This window comes from Polistes dominula, unplaced genomic scaffold, assembly GCF_049000335.1.
Source record: "Polistes dominula isolate Pdom_NZ unplaced genomic scaffold, Pdom_raw_medaka contig_20, whole genome shotgun sequence".
NCBI classification, from domain to species: Eukaryota; Metazoa; Arthropoda; class Insecta; order Hymenoptera; family Vespidae; genus Polistes; species Polistes dominula.
This window is the reverse complement of record NW_028301147.1, coordinates 282,779-302,531: the sequence shown is the minus strand read 5'-3', so window position 1 is coordinate 302,531 and position 19,753 is coordinate 282,779. Positions and strand designations below refer to the sequence as shown.

At 35.6% G+C, this 19,753-nt stretch overlaps 5 protein-coding genes across 8 annotated transcripts; 1 reads left to right on the top strand and 4 right to left on the bottom strand.

The window, feature by feature from the left end:
- Positions 1–712: 712 nt before the first annotated feature.
- Positions 713–11,607, bottom strand: Dhc36C (Dynein heavy chain at 36C). Its single transcript, XM_089177224.1, has 25 exons — positions 11,171–11,607; positions 10,967–11,082; positions 9,502–10,887; positions 9,238–9,435; positions 9,033–9,164; positions 7,903–8,958; positions 7,653–7,826; positions 7,416–7,585; positions 6,342–7,347; positions 6,076–6,264; positions 4,911–5,989; positions 4,579–4,770; positions 4,276–4,502; positions 3,829–4,199; positions 3,516–3,696; positions 3,155–3,453; positions 2,916–3,080; positions 2,590–2,830; positions 2,236–2,525; positions 2,124–2,141; positions 2,029–2,049; positions 1,718–1,955; positions 1,503–1,654; positions 1,145–1,426; positions 713–1,086 (listed from the first exon to the last, which is right to left on the bottom strand). Exons 1-25 carry the CDS (start codon positions 11,529–11,531, stop codon positions 880–882), a joined length of 8,751 nt encoding a protein of 2,916 aa, XP_089033350.1. The 5' UTR covers positions 11,532–11,607; the 3' UTR covers positions 713–879.
- Positions 894–17,607, top strand: mEFTs (elongation factor Ts, mitochondrial). Of its 3 annotated transcripts, XM_015323033.2 has the most exons (5): positions 894–1,035; positions 15,708–15,780; positions 16,213–16,368; positions 16,481–17,009; positions 17,099–17,607. In XM_015323033.2, exons 3-5 carry the CDS (start codon positions 16,213–16,215, stop codon positions 17,320–17,322), a joined length of 909 nt encoding a protein of 302 aa, XP_015178519.1. In that variant the 5' UTR covers positions 894–1,035; positions 15,708–15,780; the 3' UTR covers positions 17,323–17,607. The 3 variants fall into 3 exon arrangements, with proteins under 3 accessions (XP_015178519.1, XP_015178521.1, XP_015178520.1); XM_015323035.2 differs by lacking the exon at positions 15,708–15,780 and having other exon boundaries at positions 895–1,035; XM_015323034.2 differs by lacking the exons at positions 894–1,035; positions 15,708–15,780 and adding an exon at positions 15,919–16,058.
- LOC149030873 (dynein axonemal heavy chain 7) lies at positions 11,938–13,402 on the bottom strand. The gene has a single exon (XM_089177221.1). It carries the CDS (start codon positions 13,392–13,394, stop codon positions 12,081–12,083), a length of 1,314 nt encoding a protein of 437 aa, XP_089033347.1. The 5' UTR covers positions 13,395–13,402; the 3' UTR covers positions 11,938–12,080.
- LOC149030872 (dynein axonemal heavy chain 7) lies at positions 13,584–15,598 on the bottom strand. The gene is given in 6 exon segments (XM_089177225.1): positions 13,584–14,144; positions 14,238–14,387; positions 14,488–14,844; positions 14,928–15,240; positions 15,347–15,504; positions 15,506–15,598. Coding segments are annotated over 6 exon segments (1,284 nt in total). The 5' UTR covers positions 15,590–15,598; the 3' UTR covers positions 13,584–13,922.
- Positions 17,424–19,214, bottom strand: LOC107067383 (uncharacterized). 2 transcript variants are annotated; one of them, XM_089177223.1, is made up of 4 exons: positions 18,932–19,214; positions 18,280–18,849; positions 17,966–18,193; positions 17,424–17,888 (listed from the first exon to the last, which is right to left on the bottom strand). In XM_089177223.1, the coding sequence occupies exons 2-4, from the start codon at positions 18,496–18,498 to the stop codon at positions 17,733–17,735; spliced, it is 603 nt and encodes a 200-aa protein (XP_089033349.1). In that variant the 5' UTR covers positions 18,499–18,849; positions 18,932–19,214; the 3' UTR covers positions 17,424–17,732. The 2 variants fall into 2 exon arrangements, with proteins under 2 accessions (XP_089033349.1, XP_089033348.1); XM_089177222.1 differs by having other exon boundaries at positions 18,280–19,214.
- Positions 19,215–19,753: the final 539 nt, after the last annotated feature.

Sequence of the window (19,753 nt, the reverse complement as noted above, 5' to 3'; positions counted from 1 at the left end):
AGCGGAATACGATGAGTTCTAGCATATACATCGGGGATAAGTTAAGCTCGTATGCGCGAGTTTATTCGTCGAACGTGTACCGTTGGATTTAGTTGGATGCAGCTTGCATGAAAATGTTGAGTTTATACGATGGAAAGCCGTTCGATTCGCAAGCTCGATTCGCCTAGCCTTCTTCCAAAGATGGCTTTGATGTTGCAACGAGAGCTCGAATATCCTCTTTCGTATGTAAAGAAAAATAGAAAAAGAGAGGAAGAGAGAGAGAGAGAGAGAGAGAGAGACGCATTACCTTTTGCAATATTTTCATCGAAAGCTAGCCGCGCGTATCGAAAAATATGAATTTTCTCCGATATTTTCCAATAGTCCTATCCGATATTCTCGATAAATATTACGTGTACTTGCAATCATCCCCTAACGCAAACCCTTACGAAAATTTATATCATTTCTTCTGATAAATAAATGAACATATATACTCGTATTAAATGTTAAGTAATTGTTGAATGCAAGGAGAAAATAAAATGTCGATGTTTCGATCGAAGGACGTCAAGTGTGAAGCAGCAAAGGCTATTTTTAATTGCCGATAAAATCCATATCGTCGCTTCGGGTATGGGTTCTTACGCGTCAATTCTCATCGTTGTTAGATCCGGTCAACGTTACACGTCTACGTGATTGTGCATGAATGAAGTGTAAACAAAATTGAAGGCTTCTTTCAAGGCCTTCAATCCTTTTCCTTTTTTTTTCTTTTTCTTTTTCTTTTTCTCTTGGTCTATGATGGCAGTGCACGCGCGTATTGAAACAGAGAGAGAGAGAGAGAGAGAGAGAGAGAGAGAGGAAGAGACAAGGAAGATTATAGAAGCCTAGTGATCCCCTTTCTCGTTTCCGTTAATGCGACAATTGACACAACATGGCGACGCCTCTGAGAATCCAATGCTCGGATGGAAGTTCCGTCGGGAGCCATACCGCGATTACAAAGTTCGTCGAATGTCCGGTTGTTGAAAGTATACCCTTCCTTTCTGCCGTCTTGTAAACTGGACAAATGTAAGTATTTCTTTCCCTTATTTCTTCTTTCTTCTTTGGAATAAACCATATCTAAAATAGGAGATAAAACTTAATAAGATTGTTAGAGTATTAATGAGAGAACACTTACGTATGGTACCCTTTCGTATAAAATTTTTGGCAAGGATTCGTCTAATAGCATAGTCGACTTATTAAAACGGGCCCCGTCAAGAAATAAACCATAAACATACACTCCATCTTCGGGTGGTGAATAAAATGTTGTCTCTTGCAATGGTTCGAAATCGTATATTAACAAATCTATTGGTATCTGGTACTTTCTCGCATAATTTTGTCGTGCACCGGTTAGAAAAGCTTGGGTAAAATAAAATCCAGAGATCCAGAATGTTATTGGTACACCTTCGTCGTACCACGTCTGTTGATAGAATGAAAGAAACAATTTGTATCGTTGCAAGTTATGTGATATACACAAATTGAATTTAAATGATCACCTGGAGGAAAGCCAATCTTTTCAAGAAATCAAGGATATAACTGCCTAGCGGTTTCAAAGATGGATAGGAATTTCTCATCCATATTTGTGATATCTTTCCTATCATTATCGACGTATATACTTCTTCGAGATCCGGGTTCATGATCACCAAACCTAAGGTCAATTTTACAATGCTGTGAAAAGTCTTTGAAGCTTGAATACCGATTTATCGTTTACCTTTAATCGCTTTCTGTACGTTCACGAGACTGCGCCTAATCGTTTGCAGGAGCTTGTTGAATCTTCCCATTTCTTGCACCAATACTGTGTTCATACTTTCTTCATAAAGGGTAGGATATTTTTCTAATGCAACTGCGAGGTCAAAATTATTCGGTAACTTTGTCAAAATGTCTTCGGCAACACCATACACAATATCGTCTTGAGATTTTCCTGTATCCACTTCAGTTTCAGCTGTGTCCTACATAGAAAAAAAATGTATCGTAATAATATCAATTCGTCATTTTCCACATCGAACATTAATACTTGGTTACCTTACTCCTTAATTTTTTGATCTAATCCACGCAACGCAAAAAAAAATCTAATTAGTACATCTTATATCTCACTTTGTTTATAAAACGTAACTTACCTTTACCACTTGCAGTTCCTGTGCAATCGACATCAAAGAGAATAAAATTATAATGAATTGTAAATGAAGATTAAATTTGAATGAAATCATTTGCTGTGTTTTTGAAATATACCTGAGTAGTCAGGAGCGACGTGAACATTAAATGCGTTTCTTGTTGATCCTTTATAATGTCTGCATTCTCGTTCATGCCAAAAACGCTGGGAGCGGTTGTCATAGGAAACGATCTAACATATTCCAGAAATTCTTCGTGTTTATCTACTTGCGGCACATAATAAATACCACTTTTGTCAAAGGAATAATTTTCTATAGTTATGGATTCAACGCAATAGAATTTCTTCAAAATCGTTATTAACGTTCTTCGATCCCATTCGTCGGTTACGCGTCCACCGTAATTACATTCACCTGAAAATAATCATCTTTCGTTCGTATCTAAAAACAACTCGTCGGAATAATTATTGTTTCGTACCTGTCAAATATTTCAGTGCAGTGAACTGAACGTCGTCGTATTGATCCAAGAAAATTTTCAACTGCAAAGCACTGATTCTAAGATCGGTCTCGTTAAATTCATATTGATTGTTCCAACCGATCGGACCGAATTTTCTTCGTTCTTGCACAATCGCATGGAAAAAGCACAGACAAAATAAAAGTTTCTTCAAATTTTCTTTCTGCTTCGAAGATTCGAAAAATTCTTCGTCGGACATGGGATCCTACGTATCGTTGGAAAATACATTTTTATGTCTATACAATATTTATATATATATATATATATATATATATCATCGTCAGTATTACTTGTAAGTAAGATCTGGTGATATTAGCACGTAATCCCTTGGGAGGTTCATTGGTCATCTTAATTCCATCTTGAAGTATGCTAACTGGAAAGTGATCAACCGGATAACTAGTCAGCCATAATCGAAAATCTGGATGCACCGTTTCGCTGGTAAAACTCTCGCAAATCTGAAAAGATATTTTTTCATTTTATATTTGTCTTTTTATGAAGATAACATCAGACAACTGGTAGAATCTTTCACCTTTTCCAGATGTGGCATAAAACTTTTAGCAAGGTGACAATTTTGTAAAACGACCCAAGTACCATTTTTCGTACCCTCGTCGATGAGTTCTGCAGCGATAACACCTTGTCCCTGACCAAGGGACAAGGAAAAAAGTCTGTTGGTTCCAAAGCCTTGATCATCGGCAAATTTCAATAAAATTGCCATAGGATCGGCACCCGGTGTTAGAACAAATATAAGGGGTATACAAGAATGCGAATCCGCGTAAGAAGATATCAAATCGAATGGCGGTGGTTCGATGAATTCTCGTCCAATTGTTTCTACAAAAGAGAATGAAATATAAATATCCAATAAAGATTCAATTATATTTTGTATTATTTACCTTCGACAAAATGTTGTACAGCAGGCACAACTTTGTCAGGTCGTATACATCGCAAGACTAGCATTCTTTCAAACGTAGAAAGTTTATCAAAAGGTTCGGGAAAAGTTAATTTATCAGGTTCCTTGTCGTCAAATATAGATTTCCAAGCTTCAATGTTTTTTACAAAAACATCTTTGATTCCCTGTCAATGTAAAAACCATTGGATTAGAAGGAATATTGAAAATAAAAAGTTGAAGATAAGTTTCCATACTTTAGCCTTATTTTGATCGGAAAAGAAGTAAGAAAAAAAAAAAGTGAATTCTTGTTCTCTTACCAAAAAACCCGTAACTTCGTTCAAACGACACAGTTCATCCCAGGACTTTGTAGGAAGCCATTGGGTAGGATTTTCGAAAGGGTTCTCAAGACCGACACCGCCTGTTAGCAGAAACATCCATTGTGTCATCGATATCTCTCCTTTCTTGTTCAACAGATTTACCACCAAAAGTAGAGAAAAAAGAAGCTTATCTTTCTCAAACAACGACCGGCATATGTTCACATAAAGGGAACGAGTGAAAAACTTGGTAAGATCTTGCAATCGTTGTCCTATATCGTCGACTACTGGTGTATTATCGATGGTATTTTTAAAAAGATTGACGAACCAAACCAGAGAATATTGATACATCGGATCGATATTCGCCAAAATCGCTGGAAACGCAAATGTTTTGTGTGATATCGTTAGTTTGACGATATGTGAGAAATAGTTTGTTTGTAGAAATCTTACCAATTGTAAAGAAGAGAACGGTGCTATGAACGGCAATAGGATTGTATTGCGATCTTGCAGCATCGATAGACTTTTCGGTAACTTCGGCAGCTGCTTGTTTAACTTGAATTTCATCGGCAAGAATTTTCGACGAGCTGAGAATGTGAATCGCTGTTTCATCTTCGAGAATATTCTCCTCAGATCCGGATAACACTTCCAATATTTTGTCTTCTATTTCCTGCAGCATTCTACGCAAAATAATAATATCATATATTTTGTATAAAGGATTAATATAACAATTGCAGTATATTAAATTTCGCGTACTTTTTATTAGCGGCACCCTGAATGATTAATTGATTTTTTTCCGACTCCAAATCTGGTCTCTCTTTCGCAACGACAATACCCAAAAGTTGATCCTCCAATCCAATTGGGGTAATCATAAAATTCAACAATGTAACTTTGACGATTACTTCGGGTAAATAATGCGGATTGCGTAATTTCGTGGTGATGTAAAATCTGAAAAATATATGCCGAAATGATGTCGAAAGACTTGATAAATCTACGACGCGACGGAAGAACGCGAAATAGAAGAATCTAATCGAAAGTTTTATCGTTAAAGAAATATCGTAAATTTGGACGTAGATGCAGAAACGTACCGAAAGTTATCGGAATACTCGATAATGGAGTCCCCGACTTTAATGCAAATCGCACCGCCAGATTTAAAAGTCTGCTTCAATAAAAGAGGTTCCAGAGCGGCATCCAATTCCTCGCCAACGTTTTCGAGTAAGACAGGTTGACCAAACGTTATAGCATTCTCGAGAACTCTCATATAATCCAATTGGTCCAATCTAATAACGTTAATGTTAGAGGCCTTCTCCATATTCTTTACCCACTTGTTCGCTTGACTTTGAGGATCGATCATGAGCGGCCATCGTCGAGCATTCGTCACAATTATACCGTTATCGATCGAGAAGAGATCGCTCGGAAGACCAAAAATATTCCACGATCTGATCAAGACAGGATCACCAAGGACTTGAGTCAACTGATAATCTTGCGTGCAAATAACACGGAGATCCGTACAAATTTGTATCCAATTTTCAATTTGTTTCTGTCGATATTGCATCGTAAATACACCCAAATAGGCTACGATACCAGATCCAATAAGAACGTCACCGGTCAACGTATAATAACGTTCTCCCAAGGCTTCAGCGGTGTCAGACCATCTTGTATATTCTCCCCCTAAACCACCGATCAACTCTTTGGCTCTTCGGAGTTTTTCCTCGCAATCGTGAACTTCATCGGTCATAGCTTTGTATTCGGCCTCTCTCTGAGCCAAAAGCGTTTGCAAATTGTTCAATCTTTCTTGCACCTCTTGCAATTGGTTCCTCTTTAGATTCAATTGATCCATGGCTTCCGTATAGTCAGCTTCCGCTTGAGCCAATGCTTCCTTTTTAGGTGCAACGACTTTAGCGACCTTGTCGTATTCGGACAACGCGAAAACCCATCTGCATAGACCTTCGCAAGCCGTAGAAACGTGTCTAATTCTTTCAGGATCGAAATCCGGATTTGTCAATATAGTCGTACGTATCTTTGTCATTATTCTTTCCGGGATATTATCTTTGTCAAAAAGTAAAAGGGATTCTAGGAATTTCATATCGCCGAGAATTCGAAGAGAGGCCTTCCAATAATCGTCTACCATTCCTTCTGGCGTTTGAACTTTTTCAGGTTTCACGTCCTGTGAGATATATTCGCGTTTAATATCGCCTAATGAAGTATTATTGACGTAATTACGAAAATATCAAAGAAATTAGTTACACGTACCTTTAATATGCAAACAGCCGTCATGACTAATTTAACACCAGCTGGAGGACGCTTCATAGATTTAACGATCTGAATATCTTGGGGTGTCAGGGTGTTCAAGGCGGCATTTGCTTCATTTAATATCGGCATAACTTCTTGTAAATCGGCATCGCATTCCGCGCGTATAGCATCTGCCTCTCCCGCAACCACCTGCATTATTTGAAACAATATGTGTGAGCGGAAAACCACATTAACACGAATATTCGTATATATTATTAGGAATTTACCAAAGCAGCTTGTTCGTCTTCTTTGACAATTTTCTCCATCGCGCTAACTTCTTCGCTCTCATTTTGAACATCACGAAACATCGCTTCGACATCTTTGGCAGCGATTATCAATTTTGGTTGCAAGGCCACCAATATCTCTTGCATCTTTTCTACCTGTCTATGTGTACTATCCAACTTTTCAAGACCCGCTTCGTATCTTCTCTTACCTTCGATAACTTCCTTCCTTTTCTTTCCCAAAAGATCTTTGAACGTGTTAATTAATTCGAGATAAGAGGTGGGAGTGACGTAATTATGTCTCTTGGCCTTTTTTAAAAATTCCTTCGATAGATCCTGCGTTGACGTATGAAAGAATTGACACATTTCGATGCAAGCGTCGCGTTCTTCAATGGGCATTTCTATCTCGTTTAAAAATTGAGTAGCCACAGCTAGGAGTGCATCCTCCGGCCAAGGTTGCAACCAATCGATCGTACAACAGCTGACTAATGCAGGAAACTTACGAATTCTTATTCGAAAATTGTCACCGATTGGTGACATCGTCACGACCACGTGCAAATGTTCGCGAACGGTCTGTACGAAAAAGTTGAATAGAGCTACGGGACTTCCATCGGTTTGCATCGATTTGTCTCTCTGCCTATCGATTAGTCGCATTTTCTCGCATATCTCTGATTTCTCCTCGCTGGTAAAAAGATTCGGAACTTCGCCGGAATTTAACAAATTGCTCACATCTTCAAGAAAAGTTTCCTCCTTAATCTGAGTGTCCATAAAAAGAAATACGGTGTGCAAGTCGCTAGCAGCGCTTCTTCTCAAAATATTCTTCAAGTCTTCGTGCCACTCGTGTTGACCATATTGTTGAGACATCTCCACTTGGAAAAGATCGTAATCCGAGATGTGAGCAGCTAGCCTCGTTAACGATTGCCGACCGGATCCACCGACGCCAACTAGCAATGCATGACTCCGTGGCTGCATCATTACTCGGCAAATCTTTGAAAGATGTTCTATCGCGAATCTGATGAAAATATCTTACGTCAAAACCCCTAACGCATCTTACCTACATAGTATAAAAAGAGTTCAAACCTAAAGAGAACCAAATTCATGGGCGTTCTCGATAACTCGTTATATTCTGTTAAATAATCTTCCACTACGACAGTAAGTTCATCCAAGTCAACCTCTATGTATAATTTTTTATCAGCTAATGGATCATGAAAATCGCAATAAACTAAATTCCGTAGATGCAATTCCGTTATCTGATGAGATATACAAATAAATTAGAAACGTATATACGACTATAATTTCTTGCCAAACTTATCTTACCTCAGTTTCAGATTTTTCAAGTAGATCCTTGAAAAGATTTTCCATAGTATCTTTCATATGATCGCTCAATGTTTTCTTCAATTCTGTAACCAACCATCGAGTGTCAATATCATCCACGAGACGATCTCCGTAAACACGAAGAACTTCATGAACCCACAAACGTTTCATCGCAACCTAGAAAACATTGTCAAACATTTAATACACTAATGTAATAAGTGTAGAATAAATGATAGTATTCATTGTCGCTTACGGGACTAGTGATTGAATCGGGAGAGGAAAGTAAGACGCCTTGAATGACTCTTGAAAAATCACGCAGATTGAATAAATAATGAGATTTGGTAGGTGTAGGTAAAAGATGTAATTTTGTCTTCTTATAAATATCCAACGTAGCATTAACGATATAATCAATGCAACAATCGAAAAGAGGAGAAAAACCTTGATTTTCCAAATGCCAAGACATAATTTTACTGAATATCATAACCATGACATCATCGTCAAACTCGGAAACGGCTAAGGTAACAAAGTGCCTCTTGAATCTGGGCGTAACATCGAGACCGGTCGATGGTGGTCCCATTGCGCAAATTAATTGGACATCCATCAGCTTGATCGGTACGATTTCCTTGAAATCGTACCAAGTCCAATGATCCAATAATTGTCTGAGCAATTCGATGGGTGGCTGAGCACCAAATTCTTCTTTTTGCGGCATGGAAAGGTCATCGACGAAAACGACGCAATGAGAACCAGGTGTAGCACCGTATACCCCTTTCCTCCTTCTATCCAATTTACTCATAATAATATCCTGCGTCTGATTGGCCGTAGTTTGTGCCGAGAATATTACAAGTAGTGGCTTGAATATCTCCGAATTATTCCTCTTAAGAAGAAAATCCATAATGTATACCGACTTTCCTGTACCAGTCGGACCAACCAGAAGCACAGGCTTATGGTGACATATCAAACTTCGAAAAAGATAAAAATATCTTATTGTCTCGATGGTAGTAACAATTATTTGATTTACTGATATATCTTTTGGTATTGCTGGAGCATCTTGCAGATCGTCAGCCCACGGTTTCCACTTTCCTCTACCTTCTTTTACAAATTTATAATCGTAAACTAATCCAATGGTTGGTATAATGGTGACATAGGGCTTTTTTAAATCAGGAATTTCATCGGTTATGGAAAAACGTTCTCTCACATCATTTGGAAATTCTAAAGCTAATAAAGCTCGAAAAAGTATGTTGAACCATTCTCGATAATTTACCATCAACGTACCGCCCATCGCCCAAATACACGAAAATAAGAAGCAACCCTATTGTAACGTGAAATAATATTTTAATCATTTTCTTTTTAACACGCCACGCCACGTCACACGAAAAATATTACCTCGACTTGAGCTCTAACATCCAAATCCGATAATGATTGCATATAATTTTCATCGTAAAAATCGTCCATGAAACAATCAAAAAGATGCATAACGGATCTCGTCAAATTGGCATCCGGCATATTAATCATTTCCTTATTACGAAAAGGTAATCAAGTTATTGATCGATCGAAAATAGGAAGGAAAATATATAAAACTAATATCTACCTTAGCCCCGCAACGACGTATCAAGTGTAAGAGAGGTGGACAGAATCTCATATACATTTCTTTGAGATGATTTTTAAGATGTTCGTGGATCGCAGGAGGAAGGGTATTTAGCCAAGAGGTTAACAGCGGTTTCCAGCCAAGACTGATCGGTTCCATATAGATCATACCACATCTTGATACGGTAGCTGGAGAGGCAACCTAAACAAAAAAACATATAAATATTAAATTATTGTGGACATATTTGTGACGTATAATCTTAAATACCTCCAAATCCATGGGTTCGAAAATCAAATTTGTGGTGGGTGCCAACTGGATAATTTCCCCCGAGGTGAGACAGAGCTTTTTATTGTCATCCAATACGGTATTCATATTTTCTATCCAAAGTGCATCTACGGGACCGTCAAATACCAACCACTTTCTGTTCTCGTTAGTAGAAACCGCAAATGCCCTATAACTAACAGCGAGCACTCCATCGCTCCACTCGTGAGAGGCAGGATCGAACTGACCATAGAGTTGACCCATCGTGATAGCCTTGGGATTGATGACGGTAATCTCTACTCGATGTTCATCCATCAGTCCACGATCCTCGAGCAAAGCCAGACAATCGGCCAACATCCTGTAAGCGGAAGTCTTTCCACCAAAGGGTAAACCAACGATCATGAACCCGTGTCGAACGATCATCATCTCGTAGATTTGTTGTATTTTCTCGAGAAAGAAATCCGTACATTGAATATTTGCTGCGCGACAGGCATCTCTCGCGCACTTGTTGATGTGCGTGTAATCTGGAGCAGGTAGCACAATGCCAGGAAATAAATCTGAAGCGATTCCCTGAAATAGTGGAAGATCGTGGACAAGGAACTTTGGTAAATTAACGTCCAAGATACTCCTCAATACTAATACATCTTCCGATTCGTCGGGATATCGCAATTTCAAATTTCCAGCAGCAACTAGGACCGACTTGACAGCTCTCATACCGTAATCGTAATGATGCTGACTGCTAAGTTGCTCGGAGCATAGCTTGTAAGCAGTACTGATTTTAACTGCTAAAGGTCTTCCGTTATAAAAACCATAAGAATAAAGAGTATTTTCAGCTATGAGCGCGTAATCCGGTACCATCATAGCAACCGGTCGGAATAAAGCTTTCAAGTTATCCGGTAATTCCGATCTTCCGGCGTAGCCAGGATTCATCGTGATAAAAATAGCACAGGTAGGATCTAAAAAGATCTCCGTTCCCTCGAAGATCATCTTTTCAGCTTTGGCATGGATGGCTCGTTGTATCGTTAAGATTTGTTGCGCAACGACAGAAAGAACTTCGAGATCGATACGATTGAACTCGTCAAAGCAAGACCAAGCGCCGCAAGAAGCAATACCTTTGAAAAATTTACCAAGAGCTAAATAATCGAGACCCTCGGAACAATTGAAAACGACGCACTGTTTGGCCATTGCCTTGGCCAAATCCTTCGTAGTTTCAGTCTTTCCAGTTCCTGCCGGTCCTTCGGGTGCCCCACCCAAATGAAGATTCAAAGCTCCGAACAATGTTCGATAACAACGATCGGTCAACGGAGTGATCACTAATCTCGATGTATTTCCAAGATATTCGTAACCATATGGTAGATACGAATTTATCATATAAGCCCACATGTTCTCGGTCTAATCAAAGAGAATCGATACGATATACGTATGTCAATCTAAATGATTGTATTTAAATATTTATCCAAATTCTATTTACCAGCCAATAATAACGAAGATGACAAAGCCACCTGAAATCGGTGTTTTTCGTAACTTCTTCCTCGCAGAGATCTTCTAGCACGTCTTTTCCATGAACGTCCAATGTAACTAAAGCTTCTAATATTCAGGAAACATCCAAAATTGATCAAGTTTAACGAAGAAAAGGAGAAATATTACTAAAATAACGTTAAATACATTTGATTACCTAATGAAATACGATTCTGCTTGGATAACTTTCCTCTTACTAACACAATGATATTATTTAATTCTGTTTGACATTGATCAAAATACTCGCGTAGTCCGTCAACGCCTCGTAACATCGCTTCTTCGACTTGCTGAGTCCAATACATTTGTCCAACGCAAAGAAGCGTTTGTCCCGGCCAATCTAAAACCCATGCAGTTCTTTCCTTTATGAAATAAGCATCTATCGCATCTTTTACGACTTGGCGTATGCTTTCTCGCATTATCCTTTCCAGTTCGATCAACCATTTCTCAACTTGTCCTCTTGCTGCCATAGTCGATATTACATTTGTCAAAGGAACCTCTTCGTCTTCGGATGATCTCATTGCTAACACTTCGAGTTCTTCGTTGAACTTTAATTTGGCTATTCCTTCAAAACATTTCTTCAAATGTGGCTGAACTCTACATTTCATATGATCAATATGTTACAATGTTACATGACATGCACTGATCGTGTATTCAAATGTTTTTTTACCTTGTAGGATCTTTCGTCTCCGAAAGTATTTCTAATAATTCGTCATTCGACAAGAAGAAAAAGCGAGGAAAGAAAAGTCTTTTCTTTTCCAAATATTCATTAAGACCTTTCTGAATTAATTCGAGAAAAACAAAACTTTTCTTCAACCTTTCCAACATTTTATCTATTTCGATGACGGTCAATACGCGAGGATCGGCCTCGACAGTTTTCATAATATCACGCCACGTCTTGTCGACCGCTGAAAATCTTCGACCTTCATCTGGCATTTGTTGTTGAATATCAGGTGACGAAAAGATCGGTTCCAAATACATCCAAATCGATTGAACTTTCAACCAATGATCTAAAATATCTTCCAATAAATGTAACTTGTTTAACCATTTCCTATTAAGGATAAATCAAATTACAAAATTGTTATAGACAAATTGAAAAAACAGAGATAGATAAAAAAAAATCGAACGTACAGAATTCTTGATTCGAAGGGTTTAATGTAAGGCGAATTTCTAATAGTAATAGCTTTCATAATATGATCATCTAACAATAATTGTATCTCATCGACACTAGCAACCACATAAGTACCAGTGTCTTTATAAAGATTGATAGTAAAAACCAAATCTGACCATTCTTTTTCCATCTTATCCATAGCCCTCTCTAAAGTGTTCTCCTTGGTAGCAGCCTCGGATATACCTTCGAGCTGACCAATATATCTGTCCAGATGCATATTGAGTACTTTTCCAAGAGTTAGTTCGTCATCAAATTGAATAGAAATGTCGGTAATCGTCGATATTTGAGCCCAATGACGAGCTTTTATTCCTGGATTACCGAGTGTCAAAACAACAGGTATACGATCTTTAAAATCTTCTATTTTGTCGAGTACCGTAGCAGCCAAATTTCTAGAGTCAGGCTCTTGAAAACTTTTTTCCAGCTTATAAATCGCTCTGTAAGCTTGGCCTACTTCTTCTTCGATAGTTTCTGGATCGTAACTACCGATCCTAGAGTTTATCCATTGCTCGTATTTGCTCAAGTATTCGCAAGCAGTATCGAAGAGTTTCTTAAAAGGTGCCAATCGATCCGCGATTATTTTACGAAATGGATATTGAGTTATCTCCCAAACAAATGCTGTTTCTTCTTCGTTGAATTTGTCGATCTTCTCCATAGCGGCGATCAACTTATTCTCCAAGTTCTGTGCTTTCTTTTGATATCGGAACACCTCATCTATGTCTCCCCAATATTGAACCTCCTCCACCTGTTCGGCGTAAGAATCCAATTCTTCTTGGAATTTTTGATACCTAACTGATACCAACAGAAAATAACTGAAAATTATTATGTGAAAAAGATTTGTTGGATAATTAAAAGTGCTACCTTTAAGAGCGTCTTGAAATTCTTTCATCTTATCTTCTAACATCAATCGACTTTCATCTAGAATATCAGGAATCTTATGATACCATTGAAAGGCAGTGTTATTTCTAATTATTTCTTCATTGGTCAATAACCAATAGTCCGAAAGAAGGAGAATATAATTCATTATTATATGCAATTTATTCTCTACATTCGCTAACGTGACATCGTCGACTTTTCTTACATAAGCAATTAATTCCATTAAAATAGCTGTGTTTGGTGGTTCACTCAAAGCTCGATCCGCTATGCTTTTATATTCTTCTATAACGCTAGAAAGAATATTCAAACATTTCCAATTCACATTTTGTTTAATATACATTGTAAAGAAATAACTAATACGTATACATAAAACATAGAATAGAACGCCATCCATACCTTTCCACAATAGTCTGATACATGGTAATTAAACGATTAATTAATGTGTCTTTAAAGCCAACAACTTTATTAACTAAAAATTCGATTAATGTTTTGAGAGAAATTTCAAAAAATTCTTCAAATATTGTCTTCTCAATTTCTAATGGTATTTTTATTGCAAATTCGTGATAAAATTTAATTCTCTCTTTGTAATTTTTTAAGGTATTCGTTTGATCTTCCAAAAAAAGATGGACAACTTTTTCTTCTTGACCGTCGTACAGATGCACGTACCTACGATATCAAAAGATTAAAACATGAATTTTTTAGAGAGAGAAACGTTAATTACTTTTTCATTTTCATTAATTTTGTTTCTGGAGCAAGCCTCAACCGTTCAATCAAATCGTTAATTTGTCTTTTCAATTGTTCGATCATAGTCTCAGATATTTCCGGCTGAAAAGGAAAAATCACATCATCATTTTATAAATGTTAATGTTTAAATAATTCTCTCAATCTGTCCTTTGTATACTTTAAGAAATTCTAGTGGTCCTCCCCAGTCGAGATAAAGTTGAGTTTCGAGCCTTTCGAAATGTTTCACCGTTTCACAAATATTGTCTAATATATTGCAAAGTGTTTCCTTAAATAATTCAAAGTTCGGTTCGAATATCAAATCATTCGAATCGATTATTAAATTAATTTTAAAACCAGGATTGTAAGGCTGTTGAATAAAAGAAAATGTTAGGATAGTATTTAGTAATGAACGATAGTTGTTTGCATAAACGTTGTTGAAAGTTTAAAGGATGTACTTTACCGCGCGCGTAACGATGTATTTCATAAAATCCTGAAGAGTTTTTTCGCACACTTCCAACAGTTGAGACTCCATCAACGTTGCAGTGCAATTGAAAAATCTTTTAAAACGTTTACGTTGCAAAGGACTAGGCACTACATTTTTCCCATTATTCTAAAAAAAAAAAAAAACCAAAAAAAAGACATTTAGATTGGAATAAAAGAATCGTTATGTGTATATTTAATTGAAGAACGTTTATTTCGTTAATTCTTACCGTTAAATATATATCCTGTATACTACCGTACCAAGACTTGTACAAATTGCGCTTTGCCTTAGCAATTTGTCGAAAGATTAAATTTTGAAAATCTATTAAATCCCAACTCTCGTTGCGCGAGGCAATGGCTTTGAAGTCGATCAAACGAAATGTTCTAAAAAAAAAGAAATATAATATCTAGCAAAACATATTGGGAAAATAAGAGGGAAGCAAATCCGTAATTACGTACTCGTAATCGGCTATCCATTGTTCTAAAGTCATTCTCATGCATGGATTTATCAAATGTAAGCTCTTTTCCAGAATATACCTGTATCGTTCGATACATTGAGTATCGACTCGAACCACCGGAGTTTCATCCTACAATACAATCATCGTCAGCAATTTTCAACGTTAATGCTTCTCTCGCAACATCCCAGTATTCATGAAATTTATTCGAAAACCTTGTAATGCAAATCTTCTTCTTTATCGTAAGGATCTAACAATGCCGATTCTAATACAGCTCTCTTTATATTACGCGAAAAATCTTCTTCTATTTCCTTTAATAATTGATTCGTATAATCGATAAATTTATCTCGAAATTTGCGCGGTACCAAATTCAATATTTTCTTCAAAACATCCTCTTGAATTCGTGCGATACGAGTTGTATCGACACCGTGGTAAATGTAATAATAATATCTATTCGTATTATTGTCAATCTTCAAATCCTCTTTCGTTGCTGATAATTCTGGTTTCGTTATTAAGTCGACTATATATCTACGAATAAATAGGACAAACAATTTACAACGAAAAGAAAATGTCAATGGAACAAGGGTGTGTAAACGAGAACAATTGATACGACGAACAATTTTGATCAACGTACCTACGAAATTCTTCTTTTTCGGATCGACGCATCGTGTACGTTGATAACTTTCGTAAATGAATTTTTGTACTTTTTTTCTTTTTAAATTGTTTACAATCGATCAATTCTTTGGGTAAATGAAACAAAGGTTCTACTTTGCTATCCATCACTGTAGACGTTTGAAAAAAATTCGCTCGAAAGTCTTTTTCTCCTTTTCGCATCTCCAATTTCATCGGTTCTTTCAATAGAACACTTACAATCCATTTTCTTTTTTCATAATATATTTTAGAACAATAATAATCTCCAATAGTAAATGAAATTATATTTTCATTCGTTCGATGAATAACTTAATTTCAAATGTTCGTACGATTGATCATTTTAGTTGTAACTTTGAACACTCACTGTACGAGGGCGCTGAATACGCTTTCTAGTATTTTTATCACGGGAAAAACACGGTAAGTCTTATAATCTAAATAATATCAATTTATCATTGTAAAAAATGTACAATTTCAAGATAGGTTTTTGCAAATGTTGCATGATCATTTATCGAAAATTATGATAATTTCTTACTTTTATTAAAAATCTTTCTCTCTTTCTTAGAAACTCGATGTTGAACATAGGTAGAAGTAACGACTTTGATTGATTGATTTTAGTTTCCAAGCAACGAAAATCATTGATCCGTTATAAAGTAGTTGATTAATTTGTCTTTTAAGGAAATGATACTTTTATATTTGTATCCTTTAATTACTTCATTAAAGAAATATTTCATAAATTTGTAAATATCTTAGAAGATTTTGTAGGTTAAGTTACTCCATTATACCATCTACTATCTTATCTTACATCATTTTATATCATGCAAACGTTTTTTTTTAATCCTTCAATTTCAGATGATTTCTAGCCGCATCATTCGATTTTTTCACACAAACAATTTGCTATGGCAAAGCTCAAACAAATCTCTTCTGGCCAAATTAAGGAAAAAAACTGGATTTACCTTTGCAAATTGTAAAAAGGCATTAGAAGTCAATTCCAATGATATCCAAAAGGTATTTATACTCTATTAAAAAAAAAAAAAAAAAAAAAAAAAAATAGAAAATATTTTGATGCTCATCGAGCATGACTTTACAACAGAATTTTGTTAGATCTTCCTTACCATAGGCAGAAGCATGGCTGAAAGAGCAAGCTCAACAACATGGATGGGTTCAAGCGGCTAAACTACAGGGTAGAAGTACCACCCAAGGTTTGATTGCAGTCATCGTAGACAAGAATTATGGTGCCTTGGTAGAAATAAATTGTGAAACAGATTTTGTTGCGAGAAACAAAAAATTTCATGGATTGGCAGAAACTGTGCTAACCGCTACATTGAATCATGCTACGACATTGAATAGCAATGACGAAGTCGAGAGAACTCTATTGGATATGGAAACTTTGAAATCATTGCCTGCAAAAGATGGCAAATCATTAGCTGATCATTCTGCCTTAACTATAGGCTCAATCGGTGAAAATATAACTTTAAGACGAGCTCTATGTATGCGAGTTCAAGGTGATGCTGTAGTATTTGGAGGTACGCATCCAGCTCCCATGAATCCAATACCTATATCCTTTGGAAGATATGGTGCATTAGTAGCCGTTAAGGGAAAAGAAGATAAAATGATACTTGGAACTCAACTTTGTCAACACATCATTGGTTAGTACATCTGCTATAGATATTTTATTAAGTGAATCAAGTAAATACCATAATAAATACATGTATATATTATTTGTTATCTCTCACAGGTATGAATCCGTTAAAAGTAGGAGATAATACAGTGGACCAACCAATTCTGGATGTAGATAACGAAACTTGTTTAATATATCAAGAATTTTTATTGGATCCTAGTCTTTCCGTGCAACAAGTTTTAAAGGATGCTCAAGTAGAAGTCTTAGATTTTGCACGATTCGAACTAGGTGAAAAACTGAATGGTGATAAGCTTTTAGATTCCGTTGAAGTTTGTGGTTGAAATTGAATACTACTTTGTCAATATAAATTTGGTCATAATCTACAATATGTTGTTTGCGACGATCGTTACAATTGTTTCTTTTCTACCATTCATTATATTGCTTTTTACAAAATAATTCAAAATTAATTGAATATCTACATGTATATAGGAACCATCATATTATAAAAACTTTTACAAAATGCTTCATGTTTTTTTTTTTTTTTAAGTAGAACAAATGTATAAATGTTATAAAAGTATACTAAATATATACTACAATATATTAAATAAAGAAGATATTAAATTAAATCATCAAGTTCGTTATTTCTGAGAATATAAATGAATATCAAAATGTATATGTAAATATATATTATGCTTTTTATCAGATAATTCTTATAGAAAAGAAATAGTAAAAAAAAATGTAAATTGTTATTTCATTGAAATCTTTTGAAATTCTGCTCCGATCTACACAAGTACATAGAATATTCTGGCTGTTGTTGATTATTCTTATGATGTCCAGACTTCCAAAGCCACATTCGTGAATCTTTTTTCCAGTAACGTGCAATATCTTTTATTGTATGTTTCGTACCCTGTTATCAAATGATATCTTTATAAATTACTCATTGCAAATAAAATAAATAAGTTTAAATATGTATAACAATATTGCCTGAAACTTTAAAATTTCAGGACCCTGAATGACCAAACGAAAAGATGGTATTTCTCTAGTTTGAAAACTTGATATCATGTTTTCTGCTTCTTGATCATATGATGGAACAGTCTGTACGTCGCATGTTCTTTGAACTAATTCCGTACTATCTTTCGAATTAACATCCAAGTCCAGTTGTTCGAAAGCAGAAGTAAAGCTTCTGGATTCTTTACAATTAATAAAGCTTACCTATCATCGTAAAAAACAATTTGTCTAATTTATCTAAATCTATAATTAAAATATACAATAATAAAGATTTCCGAGATTGATCGAACCTGTACTTCTTTGGAAGAAACGCTACGACCAATATTACCGGCCAAACTCACTTCACTTTTTGTTCTGGATAAAAAATTACTCTCACTCCATGAAAAATTGTCTTCTATTCTCAAAGGACAAAATATTACTATGTTAAAAATTGTTCTTAAAGAAAGAAGAAACATTAACGTTATCGTAATACCATCGAAGTAATCGTTTTCTTCGTTTTGCGAGTCCATTGGACCCTACTTCAGATGCTGTTCGATTTTAATTAAATCAATCCGCAGATACATTTCTTTTTATTCAAATCTATCATCTTATATTTTTTTAATTAAACCTTTTTTTATCATCAGATTATTATTATTATTATATAAAATAATTCTACGGTTTCTTCTTTTTTTATATTTAATTTTCTATCGAATTTTTGTTCGATTAATCGAACCAACAAAATCGCTTAAAGATCTGTCCTTTGTTTTAAAAAAGTGAATGAAATAGAAGGAGGTTGAAAAGTGGTGAGGAGGAATTAGGGAAGATTTGGGTGAAGGAAAGGGGCAGGAAGATAATATTTGTACTTCGTTGTTAAAATATTGCTGTAATACAAGTAAAAAGCATTAGTACATTAAAATAATTGTTAATTAATCGAAAGGAATGTGTATTGTTGTTTAAAATCACCAAGTATATGATCGGATTACCGTCCTCTTCGAAATTCACCTTCAGACTGGTACGTTACCCTCTATCAAAATACTTTTATTCAATGTTGTTTATATGACATTTCGAAAGTCGCGCATGTGTATAACGGGTATACTATTTGTAACAAATACAAATTAAGATAAAAACGTTCTAATTTTAGCAATTGCACAGGAGTGATAAAATTCCGTCCCAATAAATGGCGCTTAGTTAACAGCAAATTTAAATTTTAACAGCAAGTTACATTTTTTTATTATTTATAAAAAATGTACGCCTTCAGGAATGCAACCCTCCAGACACACTTTGAAAATGTTGCTTGCGAGCGCCATCTGTTGGGACGGAATTTTTTTTCAGTCCAAACTGTTTATACACCCATGTATTACGGGTTGCCTATCTTTCGGGCAGACAAAATAATTCCGTCCCAACAGGTGGCGCTCGCAAGCAACATTTTCAAACTGTGTCTGGAGGGTTGCATCTCTACAGGCGCATATTTTTATAATTATTAAATAAATAATTATAATAATATTATATAATAAATTATTCTACTCCTGATATTATGCACTCTATCTTATTCTCTCAGAATTTGCTTTTTTGAAGTTTCCACCTCTTACTTGTAAGATTTGCACACACATGTTTTTTTTTTATAATTAATTAATATATTAAAAACAGAATTATACAAATGTTTTTATCATGTAAATAGAAATAAAGATAACATGTGCAGTAATTTGAATTGAAAGTTGAAAAAGATTTGAAAAAAGACTTTGAATGATATATGAGGCATGTAAAGTCGGACAGGTACGTTCAGGT

Bases quoted from the DNA above. Each gene is read 5' to 3' on its own strand.
- Dhc36C (XM_089177224.1), bottom strand. From the start codon at position 11,531: ATGAGATCATCCGAAGACGAAGAGGTTCCTTTGACAAATGTAATATCG. The intron at 9,165-9,237 runs GTAGATATTAGT...TTTCGTAATAAG, and splicing joins TACGTCGTTGCGGGGCTAAG to GAAATGATTAATATGCCGGA. The intron at 8,959-9,032 runs GTAATATTTTTC...ACGTTACAATAG, and splicing joins ATGTTAGAGCTCAAGTCGAG to GGTTGCTTCTTATTTTCGTG.
- LOC149030873 (XM_089177221.1), bottom strand. From the start codon at position 13,394: ATGTATATTAAACAAAATGTGAATTGGAAATGTTTGAATATTCTTTCT.
- mEFTs (XM_015323033.2), top strand. From the start codon at position 16,213: ATGATTTCTAGCCGCATCATTCGATTTTTTCACACAAACAATTTGCTA. The intron at 16,369-16,480 runs GTATTTATACTC...TCCTTACCATAG, and splicing joins ATTCCAATGATATCCAAAAG to GCAGAAGCATGGCTGAAAGA. The intron at 17,010-17,098 runs GTTAGTACATCT...TATCTCTCACAG, and splicing joins ACTTTGTCAACACATCATTG to GTATGAATCCGTTAAAAGTA.
- LOC107067383 (XM_089177222.1), bottom strand. From the start codon at position 18,498: ATGGACTCGCAAAACGAAGAAAACGATTACTTCGATGGTATTACGATA. The intron at 18,194-18,279 runs GTTCGATCAATC...TTACGATGATAG, and splicing joins TTTCTTCCAAAGAAGTACAG to GTAAGCTTTATTAATTGTAA. The intron at 17,889-17,965 runs GCAATATTGTTA...ATTTGATAACAG, and splicing joins CTGAAATTTTAAAGTTTCAG to GGTACGAAACATACAATAAA.